Consider the following 16,045-nt stretch of genomic DNA (forward strand, 5'->3'; position numbering starts at 1 on the left):
GCAGGATGACTTCAGCGCAATACCGACAGTGGAATTGCTAATCTAAGAATATGCGCATTTTTACACTTTTTTTTTTCATTTTACATTTCGAAAGGGGTCAAAATCCTAGAAATGTTTGCACTTGTCTAGCTGGCAGAGCCATTGTTGCTGCCTCACCCTTTGGCAGACACTGGGTATTAGCACACTTTAATTTTTGCCAATCCAACAGTAAAAAAAGGGATCTCAAGATTTCAATTTGTATTTCTTTACTTAGGAGTGAAATTGAGCTTCTTTCTATTTGCCAACCATTTACCTTTTTCTTCATGCTTTCTTTGTCTTTGAGGCCGTGTGTGGATTTCCTGGGTCCTCCCAGGTGCCAGACTCAGGAGTCTGAGCTTGGCGTGGTAAAGATGATGAGCTCCCTGTTGACAGGGACCATGAGCCTGTCATCCTATGCCCTGCACACCTGGCTGTGTCTGACTGGCCCTGGGCTGGGCAGGTGAGGAAGAGGAGACACAGGTCACAGTGAGAGCGTAGGAAGGAGGATCAGATTCCAGTGAGCAGAGGACAGACCCTGGAGAATCCTCGAATTCCCCCCTGGGAATCTTGCCTTCACTCTTGCCCTGCACACCTGGGTTTCAACTGTTGGGAAACTACCAAGGGCCTCCAAGCAGGCGGTGGCAGCAGCGGGTCCTGGTTCGAGCTCCCACTCCGAGGCTGTGAGGTCTCACACCAGCAGAGCGGGAGGAGGGAGGGACAGCGAATATCTTGCATTGTCTCCAAGTGAGTGGGGAAAAAACAAAACAAAATAAAAAAACCGAAACCAAAACCTGCCTGCTAGTCCCGCCCCTCCGTGCGAGCCCCGCTAGATTCCGGTGTCGCCAACCTCCGAGGGCGCGTCTCTCCTCCGCCATGGCAAGTTACTTTTGATTTTGCAGGGCAGGGTCCTCCCGCTGTCATTATGGACCCCTGGAAAGACGTGGGCCTGGTGGGGGCTGGCGAGGGTGCGGGGCTGACCTGGGCTGCGCGCGGAGGGGCCGTGGCAGGGGCAGAGCCGTCTGCCCCGGAGGCAAACCCTCCAGCAAACGTCTCCCTGCCTTTCTGCCCCGGCCCGCGCGCAGCTCGACTCCAAAGGGACTGAACGCTGGGGCCGTCTCCCGCACTCTTTGCCCCGTCGCCAGGGACACAGCTGTTTCGTCAAGGAGTCGCTTCGCAGGCAGTGTTAGGGCTTAGCTGTTGTTCCCCATAACTCCCCTTGCTTTGGTGAACCAGAGTGGAAGGAGTTAACCAGAAATGGAGGCCACAGTTTCCTTTTGAAAAGGACCAGGAAGAAGTATTCAAGCCAAGGACGCAAGTTGGGCAGGCATCCAGATTGATGCCTCGTCTCCATTAGAGGGAATGTGGGGATTTTCTCTTGTGGCATTAGTTCTTTCTCTAAACAAGGGCTCTGTGTTTTCACCCGATGAGCTAGCTATCAAGAGCTGTTAGCAAATTCAAGAGTTGGCCTTCCCTTTGCCTTCTCCATCAAGCGCTTGAAAGCAGTGGCAGGGCCCTTCGTTACTGGTTATAAATGCCAGGGTCTCCGAAATGCCAAAGTAGTGTGAGATGCAAGTGCGATTTTGTTTAATGGGTGGTGGTAAAGGCAACGTCAGTGAAAATGAACAACTGATTTTAATTAAAGAAGTATAAACAAAAGCAGTGAACGGATACAATTATTTTCCCCCAATGCTTTACTTTCAAAAATTAACTCACAGTTTTTCTTTACATCGTTTTGCTTTTGATGTGAACTCTTCCTTTGCGTTTAAAAAATTTGTTTTTATTGATTTACTGATTTGAGAGACAGAGGGAGAGAGACAGACAGACAGACATGGATTTGTTGTTCCACTTATTTATACATTCTTTGGGTATTGTATGTACCCTGACCAACCCACAACCCTTGCTGTGCAGAAGATGCTCAAACCAACTGAGCTACCAAATTTTTTAAAAATCAAATTTGATCACTAATTAAAATTCAACCTCAGTTTTCAGGCCTCTCTTTTTTTAATACTTACCCTAGGATATATTTTTTTTTTAAAAAATATTTATTTATTTATTTTTAGAGAGAAGGGGAGGGAGGGAAAGAGAGGAAAGTCCATCAGTTGTCTCCCGAGCGCCCCCAGCTGGGGACCTGGCCCACAACCCCCGCCCCTGACCAGAATCTAACCCCAGCTTTCAGTTCACAGGCCAGAGCTTAGTTAACTGAGCCACACCAGCCAGGGCTATATATATTCTTTTAAATTGACTTTTTTAAAGAGAGAAGAAGGGAGTGAGAGAGAGAAAAACATCGATGTGAAAGAGAAACATCAATTGTTTTCCTCCCACAAGTGCCCTGATGGGATCAAACCTGCAGCTAAGGTGGCCTCTCTTTCAGGAAGCTTCTTTGACTGCATAAACCAGAGTTAATCTTGCTTCCTAATCTTGTCTGTCATTTATTGTGTATTTTAGCATCTTTATTGTGAGTGATTTTGCATCCTCAAATTGTTGGACATTGGTGTTTCCTCTTGGAGTGAAATAGATTTATTTTTGTTCCCACCAAGCCCTGTTGAAATAATTTATGCAAGTGTCTGTCTCTCATCCATGAGGTAGAGGTCTTTTTATTTATTTATCTAATTTTTTTAATATTGGTAATCCTAAGGCCTATCCAAGTGCCCTAGACATAATACATGCTCAGTAAATTTTTACGGTGGAATTAAATTTCAGGGCAAAGGGTATGCTTTATTTCTTTGTAAGTGTAATGTTATCCAGCATATTGCCAAACATAGAACACATGCTTAATTATTTGTTAATTAATTGATTGAGAAGATACTATATGTTCTAAGAAATTCAGTTGCATACTCACTAACAGATACATTGTTGCCACCTTCTTTTAACAGCTACTAGCTGAAACTCCAAAGAGGTGCTGAGAGAGTGCATCCAGGGGACAGTCATCAATGACTTTAGTCATTTACTTTTGAATTACTACTATGATAAGTGAAAATTTCACTCAAGTAATCTCTGACTTTTCCCACCTTCCATGTTTAAAAGTTTTAATATTATTTTAAATTCTGCTCTGCCCTGGCTGGTGTGGCTCAGTGGATTGGATGCTGGACTGAAAACCAAAAGGTCACGTGTTTGATTCCTAGTCAGGGCACATGCCTGGGTTGCTGGCCAGGTCCCCAGTAGGGTACATACAATAGGCAAACACACATTGATGTCTCTCTTTCTCTTTCTCCCTTCTTTCCCCTCCTTCTAAAAAATAAATAAATAAAATCTTAAAGAAATTCTACTCTGGATTATTTTTGTATATTCCATAATACACTTAAGATTTATGTAGTATTACATGATTCTGTAATGTTAGGGTAGACTATTTATTCTTCCTTCTATCTTTTTCCTCGACTTCTGTTCGTCTGCCTTTGTTCTACTCTTTGTTCATGTTTCTATTTTATTCTGTAATCATATTTAAGTCTTTGGCATTTTGAAGACTTAACAGAATTAGTCTAAAAGTTAAAAACCAATGAGTGTTTTATTATGCAAACAGTAAATACTGTGCCCATCAGGGCGATACAGCATTCTGTGTTCCTTTTCTCCTTTTGGTCCAACATCATGTGTGTTTCTCCTTTACCGCTTACAGGAAAATGCCCCTAGTAGCTGTGTCAGATGGATTCTCTCTCTCTCTGTTTTTCTTTTTTTCTTTTTTGCTCTTCCATAATTTACTCCAAATCATGGCACACTTTAGTTTGCTTGTGGTCTTTAGGCTGAGGCCCCTTCCAATGTCAGAAAGCCGGAGGACTTGGTCTGTGGTTCTAACACCCTTTCTTCCCAGCAGCTCAGATTCTCCCTCGTGTGTTCACTCATTTTTTTTTTCTTAAAGCATAATAATCCTCAAGTTTTCTTTCCCAAGGTTGTCGTGCAGCTGCCTGCGTTGTAGTGTGTGTGTGTATACATCCGGGGTAGGGAATGTGGGGAGACAACTGGAGCACATGCTTTGCCACAACCTTTCAACTAATCTGTCCGTTTTTGTCTCTTTTTCATCTCTGAGGTTATGCCTGAAGTTTGGCACCTTTCCACTGCAACCCCTCTTTCTTACTCGGGATTAGCTCCTTCCCTCTGTCGTGTCCTTGCACATACTTCAATGTATTTTCAGTCTTGCAGAAATTTGTTGAAATCCCTCCTGTGCTTATTATTCCCTTTAACGGTACTTATGTATTCATTTATTTTTTACTTTAGTTTTAAGGTGCTCTTGGGATGGACAGGACACTGTGTACTTTGGCTGTCTTCTTCACCTGGGAGGTCAGAAGTAGTTTGACTATCCCCAATAAAGTCCTACTCTGAATATAGAGTTCTTTCACCCGAGAGCCCTAATGATCTTTGTCATCTGTTCACTCTTACGTGGGCCCATAAGACATCCTGTCCTTCCTGGGGGTAGGTTGGGATAGATTATATCTGAGCCATCAGGCTACACTACCTATAAGCATTGAGGGAAGCTTATGTGTCCACTGCCCTAAATAGAATGGGGGACAAATTAAGACATTTAGATGTAAGCCCCTTAACTGGACAATACGAGAAGTTCAAAGAGAGTGAGCCCAGGGAAAGGCCTACCTGTAGGTGGTATTTTGTGTCCAGCGTGGCGGCAGGGTCTGCGATAGGATATATTCCTGGTGGTTCAATTCCATCTCAGATACATGCTTGAAGGAGGGATTTACTCCACTGCAGCCCTAGGATTATTGCCGGGGTTTTATTATTTTTTTTTATGGTGACTTTCCCTGATTCTGACCAAAAAAAAGTAGAGGATGTATTTCTAATTGTCTTATCAACTTTGGACTACATAATCAAGAACATGTACAGTCATCTTCAAACTACCATATTTTGTGGTTAGCTTGGCTTTTTAAAAAATTTGAATTTTAATTCAAATGTGTATTTCTTTATCTTTTTCTTTGTGATTTCCATTATTTTTAGGCCTTTATAAAATCAGACAAACATCAACCAATGTTTTCCATGCAGAAAAAAAGGGTTTGCTTTTTACATTTACCTCTCAAATTCATAGAGTTCATATTGGTATATGGTATGAGGATGCAAGGATCTATCTTTTCTATCTATCTATCAATCTATCTAAAAGTATCTAATCACCTGCACTGGTACCTTTATTGAATAAAATAGCCTCTCCCACTGGTATGTGATGTTGCCCATATTAAATAGAATCTTACATATTTTAAAGAACATCTCACTATTTCTCTTATAGGCGTCGGTTTTGAATGTCAAGGAATCCAAAGCAGAGAGAACGGTTGTAGTTGCTGGTCTTCCAGCTGGCCATTTTGATGATCTATTGCTGACCGCATTAGTGAAGATTCACTTCCAAGATATTAATGAGGGCGGAGTTGTTGAAGATGTGGTATACCCAACAAGAACCAAGGGAGTTGCATATGTAACATTCAAAGAAAAAAAAGGTATTTCTGAATCAAATTTTTTATAATATTAAAAACACTTCCATAATGAAATTGAAAATTGAATATCATTAAAATGAATCATGGGATTGGTAAAGTTTAAAGTGGCTTTTAAAAAACTTATTCTATTTTGAATTTAAAGTGGCATAATGTTGCACTAACTAGAATATACATGAAAATGGCTCATGATAAAGTAGCTAGCAACTGGCAAAGTCTTGAAGACTTCTTTTTAAATTTTGAATTGTCTATATATTATGATAAAAATCATACATTTCATTGTAGCAAATTTCTAAATTATGGAAAATAAACTAAAACCCACAAAAATGATCTTTAATCTCACTAACGAGATAACTACTCTGGGAATTTTGAGGTGGCTGCAGCAATGTGATTGTACCATTACCTTCTTTTGTTCAAGCCAGGATTTAATTATTGGTAAAGCCAGACTGGAGAAATATGGCTTGGATCTGAGATCAGGTTGCACCAGTATGTTTCCCACTCCCATCTCTGACACAGGTGAGGAAGTTGGGTCTGCAGATCATATTCACTCCTCCTGCTTCACGGAGGGAGGCAGCCTTCCTTATAGCTCAGTGACTGACAGAATAAATTGCCAGAGGAAGATGAGTCTCCATACCAGCCTCTTGGAGGTGAAAGTTCCATATTGCATAGGAGGAAGAGAGACCTTGCTCTGCTCGAAGGAAGACAGGGTCCAGAGAGAGAGCCAACAGACTATTGATTATCAGTGTCCTTATCTGTGGCCATCAATTAAGCTATCCTCATGAGGGACAGTGGAAAGGACTTATCATTATTCCTTATTATAAGGGGATTGTAGTGCTTTGGAAGTTAATATTTTATATGTTGAATTTGTAACCCAGAAAGAGAAAGAGAGGTTTATTTATTTATTCATTCACACATGTTTATTGAGTACCCATTATTTGACAGGTACCATTCCAGGTCTTGAGGATATAGCAATGAATGAAATTGGCAAAATGGTGTCTTTCATGAAGCATATGTCTGTGGGGATGGGCAGATAATAAACAAAGCATTTATGTAATACCTTGGGTGATTTATTTATTTGTATTTTATATACTTATTTTATGTTTATATTTACTTATTTTTATGAGCAACAATACACTTTTAAAAAATTATTTAGGTAACATTGGTTAATAACATTATGTAAATTTCTGGTGTACAACTTTACAATACAACACCTGCACACTCTACTGTGTACTCACCACCCAAAGTCTAGTCTCCTCTGTCACCTTGCATTTGACCCCCTTTACCCTCTTCATCCTCTCCCTACCACCTTTCCCCTCTGGTAACATCCATTCTGTCATCTGTATCTATAAGTTTTTGTTTGTTTGTGTCATTTGTTTATTGCTTTTTCTTTTATATCCCACATATGAATGAAATCATATGGTTCTTGTCCTTTTCCATCTGACTTATTTCACTTGGCATGATACTCTCAAGGTCCGTCCATGTTGTGCAATGTCACTAGCTATCAGGGAAATGCAGAACACACCACAGTGAGACCACTTCATACCTGTCAAGTGGCTATTGTCAAAAAGACAAGAAATAACAAGTGTTGGAGAGGATGTGGAGAAAAAGGGAACTCTTGTGCACTGCTGGTAGGAATATAAATTGGTGCAGCCACTGTGGGAAATGATATGGAGGTTGCTCAAAAAATTAAAAATAAAGTTACCTATGACTCAGCCATCTTTCTTCTGGGTATCTACCCCCCAAATTTGAAAACACTTATTTGTAAAGATATATGTGCTCCTGTGTTCACTGCAGCATTTTCACAGTACCCAAGACAGGGAAACAACCCAAGTGTTCTTTGACAGATGATTGGATTAAAAAAATGTAGTATGTATATACAATAGAATACTACTAGTCATGTAAAAGATGAAATGTTGCCATTTGTTTATTTTTATTTACATACAATAGTATATAACATGAGTGCTATGAAAAAATATAAAGCAGAATAAAGGAAGAGAATAAAGTGTGTCACTTTAGATAGTGTGAGTAGAAAAACAACTCTGTTTACGTGGCATTAGAGCAGAGACCTAAATGAAGTAAGAGAATGACTCATGAAGATAAAAGGGAAGGTAGGGCATTCGTGGGCAAGGGAAGGACTGGGGAAAATTCTCAGGAGGGGTAGCATGCTGGCCATCTTGAAGAACAGCAAGGAGGCCTGTGTGTCTGGAGTGGAATGAGTGAGGGGGAGAGTAATAAGAGATGTGGTTAGAGTAGTGGGGTAGTGGGGGATCAGTTCATGTTAAGTGGCTTATAGGCCCAGGCAAGGTGTCTGGATTCTGTTTATCCTGGGTGAGAGGGAAAGCCATTGGAGCATTTTGAGCAGAGGACAGACAAAATGTCACTGCCTTTTCTTGGGTGGTCGCTCTGTCTGCTGTGTGGAGAAGGGAAGCTACTGTCAATGGCTGGTTTTGGCGAGTGTGGTAGCGGGTCAGGTGATTAAGAACTAGTGGGTATTCAGGATTTGCTGATGAATAGGTGTCATTTTCTGAGGTGTGGAGCACAGGAGGAAGAGTACTTTTAGACAAAGGATGGTTATCTAGAGTTGAATTTTGGTCATTGAGATGTCTATTAGAATAATGAAATAGAGATTCCCACAGGCAGAAGGGAGAAGAGTCCAGGCTGAGATAGAATCTTGAAAGTGATGCACGTAGGAATAGCATCTAAAGCCATGGATCACCCAGGGGGTGGGTGTTGGTTAGCAAAGAGGTACGAGACCTGAGGCGTAGGCATGCCGACATCTAGAGAATGGGAAGAGAAGGAGAACTAGCAAAGCAGACTGAGCAGGTCAGCCAGCGAATTAGAGGAAGACCAGGGCAGTGTGGTGTCCTGGACTTAAGAAGGTGAAGTCTCTTCAGGGCCATAATTAACAGAGACTGATTATGTTAACTGATTGATTAACTTTTAGGTGTTTGTTTTCTATTTATATATACATATATGTGTTTTTAAAAGTATGACTAGGATCATATTTATACATAAATTAATTTTAATATATTGAAGTAGAAGGGAAAGCTATTTAAAAGTTGACTTTAGGGGAAAAATGTTGAAAAAACTTAGGCATTCTAAATAATAGAGTTGAACATCTCTATTATTATTAATGAAAATAATTATTAGTGTGTCAAGCCATAATGCTTCTGATGGCATTGTTTCCACTTAGTTGCAGAGAATGTCATCAGAAAAGAGAAACACTGTCTAGCAGAGAAGGCTGGACACATTCAACTCATAGTCTCTCATTTGAGTGAAAAGGTAAGGTGTGATGCGGCAGGCCCGCTGGTGGTCCTCGATCCCTTTTCTTCTGCAAAGTGTTCCCTACACAGGAGACGTGTAGCACTATTACCCCATGACTTCTAGGATAGAAAGTGCCAACTCCCTAACCTGAGTCAGTGTTGAAGGCCAAACCTGTATCTTAACATTTTTTTGGTTACTGCCTGGTCTGTGTTTATGTTTCCGTATGTCCCAGTTGATACTTTCACAGTGATAGTGAGTTTTTATGCTCTCAGGGATGACGTCAGGTATGTACCTAAAAACTTATTTTGGGAAAAAACAAAAACCTGATTAGCATGAACATTAAAAAGAAGCTTTGAAGATTCAGGAAAGGCAGAAATCAGAGGAAAAAGTTAAAATTCAAAGCATTGGTTTGAAACTTTATTTGGTAAGAAACCCAGGGTTCTGTGCAGCCATCTTCACACTTGGAGGGTTCTGTATGGGGACCCCTATCCTCAGAGCAGAGACAGAACAGTGTGTATCTGTGGATTCTGCTTAAGACTTTGTTTCAGAAAAACGTTCTGCCTCTAAAAAATTCTTGACCACCTCTGCTTTGGGGAATGCAGCGAGGGACTATGAATCCCACATTGACATTGTGGGCTCCGTGGGGCTGTGGGATCCCTTCTGATGGACTGTTGCACAGAGAGTGGCAGAAGAAGAATGTGTTTATGTGGTCTGCTCCATGAAACAGTGCTGTTTTAATTCCTGTCTCTTTAATTTTAGGTCTTTAGCTCGGTCAATGCTGTACTTGATCTCTCCATTTTTCAGAGTCAAGTCTTTCTGGAATGTCTGGTAAGAGACCTAAAAAAGAAACATCCAACTCTGTGCTTCAGTTCTTTGGAAGACAATGGAAGAATCTCCGTTCAAGGATCATTTCTGGCTATGAAGAAGCTCAAAGAATCTTTGCTATTAAAAGCAAATTCTCTTTTAGAAAAAAGCAGGGGTTTTATCAGTGAGCAGGAAAAGAGGAATAAACAGAGCCCCAGAAGGAGCCCACAGAGAAGTGGCAACTCTCTGGAGACACCCAGGTGCTCAGTGCCCGAGGCTCTTAGAAGGGGAGAAATAGTTGTCCTCGACACAGATGTTTTTCATTACCTGAAAAGGGGCAATTTTTATAAAAGCACATTGAAAAAATATCATGTTCTATGTCAAGAGAGAGTAGATGGTGAAATTACCACAATTTGCATAAGAAATGCTCTAGCTGGTTCTCGGCCAAACCATGAAAAACTTGTGAAAGAGTTCATTGAGAAATATTCACATGCTCTTCACTTCGAGCTTAGAAAAGAGACATTTGTTTTGGAAGGAATGGAGAATAGAGAGAAAGTAAGTATTAAGTGGGCGTGTAAACAACTAAGTTCAAAGTACCTTGATGTTCTGATTAAGTTTTATGAGACACACGTTGACATTATAGGACCTTCTTCTGTCATTTATGCATTTAAAAAAGAGGCCATGAAATTAATAAGGCACACAGTTAGGTAATAGAATCTCAGCAATAGGGATGATAATGACTGTTGCTTTCCTTATTGAGCAGGGATGACATGCTAGCTTTACGCACTTTATCTCATTTAATCTTTGTGTCCTACTTCGTTGTAGGCATTGCTATCCTTAAATGATAGGGGAAGGAACCGGGGATTTGGAGCAGCTAAAACACTCGTCTGAGGTTATCTAGCTGACAAGGAACGAGGCTGGGGTTAAACCCAGTCTATGTGACTACAAAGATAATATTTAAGGTATAAAACTTTGAAAAAAAAAACCCTCACTAAACTTTGAAGAAATTTCACTTTCTCTGCAACCTCAAATTCTTAGAAAAAGAAGTAGCCTTAATTCTAATATGTGAGAAGTTTAGATGATGATGATGATGCCATTGACAGTTTTTTTGCATTTACAAAGTTTGCATTTATGCTAAATAGAATAAGAATGCTGCCAAAAGTCACTTGAGAAGCTACTTGGGAAGTATTTCTAATATAGGTTAAATCATTACTTCACTAAATCCCATTGGTACAAGGTTACTGGACAGATGGGACATTTTTATTTAGCCTAACTAAGTGCTTACATAAAATGTTCGTTCTCCTCTTGTAATTATGAAGACAGGGTAGTGCCTTTTTTTTTTTGTTGCCCTTTTCATTTTGTAACTGTGTTGTTAAAGCAACATTTGAGGAGTAAGATCATGGATGATGAGGATAATGACATACGTACTGGAAATATCTGGGGGAACATTTTGTAAAGTGTATGATTGTCCAACCACTATGCTGTACACTTAAAACTAACACAAAATAATATTGAAAGTAAACTGTAATTGAAAAAATTTTAAAATGTCACAGTTTTCACATATGGAACTAACAGAAAAATTGCCCTGGCTGGGTAGCTTGGTTGGTAAAAGTGTCATCCCATATGCAAAGGTTGCGGGTTTGATCCCGGGTTAAGGCACGCACAATCAACCAATGAGTGCATGAATAAGTGGGACAACAAATTAATGTTTCTGTCTCCATCTCTCCTTCATTTTTCTCTCTAAAATCAATAAATAAAAAAAAATTAAGAAAATAAGTAAAAGGAAACATTTATTAAAACAAAAAGAATAATGAATGCTATTTGCCAGGCATAATTTTAAGAGTTTTTCATATCTTTATTCATTCAGTTCTGACAGCAGTCCTGTGAGGCAGGTGCTATTTTCCTGCCCTTCTCACAGAGGAGGAAACTGAAGTGCACTGATGTAATGTAACTTGCCTGTACTCTCAATTACTGCACTGTGCATCTCCCTTTAATAGAGCTGGTCTTCTACAATTCTATTAAAACAATTGAGAAGTGTTACCTTAAAGATGACAGGATATGAAAATTCTTTAGTGAAGAAGGGAAGCCAGGGCTTGTAAGTCATTACGTTGTCTAGGACTACCCTGAATTTAACTTTGGGTGAAGCCAATTTTAAGTAGCTGGGGGCACTGCAGAGGCCCTCCTAGAATAATGAGATGTATATGTCTTGAGTAGTTACAAGTAGACAAAGAATTCCAATCATGATTGGAATTGTTTATTGTTTATGATGATTGGAATTGTTTATATCAGTAGAAAAGATTAAGGAGAACCTCTGTATGCTTTCATTTTTTTCTTAGCTGTCTAAATCCAAAACATGCAACTAATTTCTATTTCTTTAAATATGACATTTCATTTCTGTATGGATAAACACTTATCGTGGGAAACAGCTGTTTATATCAAGCAACCTAATAAAGTATCTTCAAGTTAAAAGGGAGGTTTCATTCTTGTTTTGCTTCAAGGACTTTGTCTCAGCCTGGGTCCAATCAGGAGGGAGAAGACACAGTAATTTGAGTAGGGAAAGCGTAATATAAAGAATTGTTAACTATAACAGGGGATTGGAATAATGAGGGATTGACTATCAAGAAAAAAGAAAACTCTAAAAAATACAAGAAAAAAGATATAAGGAGCAATTTAGATAGAGCACCCAAGAAAGAACTCTCCAGCCCCCTCTGCCCCTAGAACTGAAAGCCAGATCTTGCTGGACGGCTTGCCCAAGGGGATCTTGCTGGAAATCCATCCTCTAGGGTGCTAGAAGAGTCTTCACAGGAGTATCAGTCTCACAAGGGCACTCCTTTACAGAACGGTTGAAGAGGTTGCCGAGGGGAGGAAGTGGCTGGGGACGGTGATACGAGCCACTGTGCACCACAGGCACCAAGTGCTGGGGAGTCCCCATGTGTCAGGTCCTGCACACTGGAGAAGCTGCCCATGATTTGCGGGCCTGATGGTGGAGAAGCTGCCTCTGCTGAGAGAGCTGGGTATCGGGGAGCTGGATCTTGAGTAGCTTGTCAATTGAACACAGTGAAGCAAGAACAAGAATCTTTTCTCCTGCAGTGTCCCTCTGCTGCCCTCTACTGAGAAAGCCTAACATCTCGTCAGCTACAAAAAGAAAAATCTTTAAGGGGCCTAGATCTATTTTTATGGAGTATGCCCAAGATGACTTTAAAGCTTAGTCAAAAAATTAGTAACTGGCAGAGTTATCTTTGGTACCTACCAAGGCATTCATTATTGCTGGATATTTAATACCAGTAGTATAATTTCTCAACAAAGAGCTGGATCAGAATACTGTCTCATTACATGATCTGATAACAATTGAACACTAATTGATTTAAAGGTACAGGTAAAGCATCTTCTGCTTGAGAAGATTATGTATTTCAGGTCTTTTTACATATTGTCCATTTTAGAATTTGTTTAATGGCACTCTCCTTATAATATGCTAGTTGTGTAACCAATTTCTATCCTTTATAAAAACTCTCTTTTTTTTTTGAAAGCAGTGATGTTACAGAACACAACAAGGGGGGCCTGGGACAATATACTATTATTGAAAGAAGGTCCCGGGTCCGTTATGTCCGCCACCCTAGGAAAGACGTCTCTCAATGCCAGAGATTCGTGAAAAGGAAAGGAAATGTTTATTTAATGCTATACAGACTTCAAGTAGTGACCTAATGTCTTCATCAAAAATCCCAAAGTCCCCAAAAACACCCACAAACAGACACAGTCCTTCCTTCCTTCCCCCTTTGCCCAGTCCAGAGTACCATATCTCAGGAAAGGAAATAGAAGTCCATGGCTCAGGCAGTCCTCTGGTTCTTCCCAGTTAATACTCCATCTCGACTGGGAGACCTCCCTGGGTTCCCGGCACCCTCGGCTGAGTTGCCAGGATCTCTGCTAAAACCAGGTGGTGGTTCCCCCTTCTAAAGCTGCGGGAGTCTCCACTCTGTCAAGGCCGTGTGGTTCTCTCTCCTAAAGCAGCACGGTTCTCCCTCCTCAGGGCTGCGGGAAGGGAGAGTCCCCACTCTGTCCAAAGCCGCGTGGTTCTCCCTCTCAGGGCTGCGGGAGTCTCCACTCTGTCAAGGCCGCGTGGTTCTCTCTCCTAAAGCAGCACGGTTCTCCCTCCTCAGGGCTGCGGGAAGGGAGAGTCCCCACTCTGTCCAAAGCCGCGTGGTTCTCTCCCTCAGGGATGCGGGAGTCTTCACTCTGCTAAAGCTGTGTGGCTCTCTCTCCACTGGCCGTGATCCTCTCTGCACCTCCACATCCACATGGTTCTCTCCCTCTCAGGGCTGCGCATGGCTCTCCTTCTCAAAGCAGCATGGTTCTCCTCAATGGCTGAGGTCCTCCCCATTTTGCTAAAGCCGCATGGTTCTTTCTCCTAATGGCCGCCAAGTCTGGGTTTTAAATCCCCGCAGCCAATCTTCCTCTGCAGCCTCATTTCTGACTCCTCCCACACTCAGGCACACTTGCCCTCAATCTGCTGTCTTCTCCAGCTTTTCTGGTCGCCAACCTGGGTCTGGGCAGGTGTGGCCCCATGTCCTGGAGCCAATCTTCTCCGAGCTCCCACGCAGGCGCTGTAGCTTGGGGGATCTGCCCCCAGTTACGTCTTGGTGGGGAAGTTACTTCCGTTCCCCTGGCTCAGAGATGATCACAGCTATTTAACATATCCATGCAACCAGCCAAAGGTTATAGATATGTTAAATGACCACATCAGAGGGTAGCTGCAAGGCTGTTGCTATGCAAAACAGCTCTCAATGGCCCTGCTCCATTTGTCCCTTCCCCCAACCCACACTGGGCTGGGGGTGGGGGGGTGGGTGGAGACATCTTAAAATCTCCTGGGCACCTTAAGTTCTGGACCCCATTTCAAATGCCCATTTGGGGTCCCCCCTCTTGGCTGCACCCTGTAACAGTGATACTGATTTTTATTAAAATTTATTTTGGAAGGTTACTGATGTCCAGGCAGATGATGTGAGTCCTGACTTGTTGTCAGGCCTAAACCCTGTTGTGTGTCTGCCATTGAGAGAAAAACCTATCGTTTAATTAGACAGGTTGATACTTTTCAAGGAGACTGCCAGTTGTGAAGGGAGCCATTATGAAGTTTAAAAAGATGTAGGAGTTTGGGATCATGACGGACAAAGGAGAAGAGTCGGGGAAAGGGCTCTGAAGCATTTGGGGAAGAAACTCAGGAATTTTTGTTGAGTTCATCCTCTGGGACTACTGTTTGGTGTGTTCTGGAGAAAGTGGTGGGACATAAGACAAAAATGTTCACTGACCCCTTCAAAGTCTGGCAGAGGCGGGTGAACAAGCCATTACTGTAGTGCTTCCTATACCAGTGGTCGACGTAGGGTTGGGGAGTCAATTCTTACCTAGTCATTTCCAAACTGTTGGCATAATTCTCATAGAAAAAGGTAATGAGTGTTTGTTTAAGTTTTATTTACCTTACTGTCAAGGAGTTAACTAGCAGAATGAAAAGCTGGTTCAAAAAGAACATAAGAAATGGAATTAAAAAGCAACTAGGGAAAAGCATGTTAGTAAAGATTGCTACCTTGGATCAAAATTAATCATTGTCCTATAATGTTATAAAATTGTTATTCAGGGGACTGTTTTTGCTCATAGACAGAAAAAATAATCACAATTTATTGGTCTTTTTTAGGAGTTAAATTTCTGACTTCACAGAATTATAAAATGTCATTGTCCTAATCAATTGTGATGTTAAGTGAAACCAGGTTACATTCCCCAAAAGAGTGACCCACAAGTGGGCATATTAGAGCATGTCCGGCATGGCATTGAAAGGTCTACATAATTATTTTGTGCCTTATTTCTGTATCTTGAGAAATTTTCTTTACCAAGTGTCAGAAGAAGCTTCCTAGGGGCTGAGACCCGATGGATGGGTGCTAGCTCAGTGAAAGGATGAAGTGGGTGGGCACTTCAGCACCTGGTTTGGTAGATGAATGTGAAGTTTAGGGATGGCTGAATTTTGACAGCTTAATTTTTACAACTTCTATTTGATGGACAAGATTCTTCAATTTTTCAATAGGAGACTCACAGGTACAAAGGTGTAGAGGGAAGGAAATCTCTAATTTGCTTTGTGAGTTTCTCTTTATAAACTATGTTAGTGATAATATATAAAGTTTCCACAAAATAGTAATTTAAGGAACTTCACTATCCTACATGGATCTTATCACTTTTGAAACATTTCCTGGTACAAGCACTGGCCAACTAAAATGAAAACCCTTCACTCCAGTGGGCTCTCTTCTGCATTTTCCATCGACTCTGCCTCTCTCATCTTTCGTCTCTGTCAAGCTGAATGATTCTGGGAAAGTCCCTTTACGCCTCTGGCCTCAGAATTCTCAGCTGCAACCTATTTCCCAGGGTTATTGTGAGTTTTAAAAAAGCATGTTAAGGGATAGATGTCCAAAATAGTAGTTATTATTTGAAGAACTTGGTAATACCAACACCCCAAGAAGGCTCCTTCTGCTTGGAATGTCTCATCTCAGAGTTGGCACCAACATGATGCT

The 16,045-nt window shown here is 41.2% G+C and overlaps 1 protein-coding gene across 1 annotated transcript; it reads left to right on the forward strand.

Annotated features, from left to right (window-relative positions):
* Positions 1 to 704: 704 nt before the first annotated feature.
* Positions 705 to 11,972, forward strand: RBM43 (RNA binding motif protein 43). The gene is made up of 4 exons (XM_045831643.1): positions 705 to 894; positions 5,237 to 5,441; positions 8,629 to 8,717; positions 9,459 to 11,972. Exons 1-4 carry the CDS (start codon positions 892 to 894, stop codon positions 10,212 to 10,214), a joined length of 1,053 nt encoding a protein of 350 aa, XP_045687599.1. The 5' UTR covers positions 705 to 891; the 3' UTR covers positions 10,215 to 11,972.
* The last annotated feature ends 4,073 nt before the right edge of the window (positions 11,973 to 16,045 follow it).

The sequence above is a fragment of the Phyllostomus hastatus genome, unplaced genomic scaffold (genome assembly GCF_019186645.2).
Source record: "Phyllostomus hastatus isolate PE091 unplaced genomic scaffold, TTU_PhHast_1.1 phas_contig_1, whole genome shotgun sequence".
In the NCBI taxonomy this organism is placed as follows: Eukaryota; Metazoa; Chordata; class Mammalia; order Chiroptera; family Phyllostomidae; genus Phyllostomus; species Phyllostomus hastatus.

Excerpts from the sequence above, each read along its gene's own strand:
- RBM43 (XM_045831643.1), top strand. Across the intron at positions 5,442-8,628 it reads AACATTCAAAGAAAAAAAAG|TTGCAGAGAATGTCATCAGA; the intron begins GTATTTCTGAAT and ends GTTTCCACTTAG. Across the intron at positions 8,718-9,458 it reads TCTCTCATTTGAGTGAAAAG|GTCTTTAGCTCGGTCAATGC; the intron begins GTAAGGTGTGAT and ends CTTTAATTTTAG.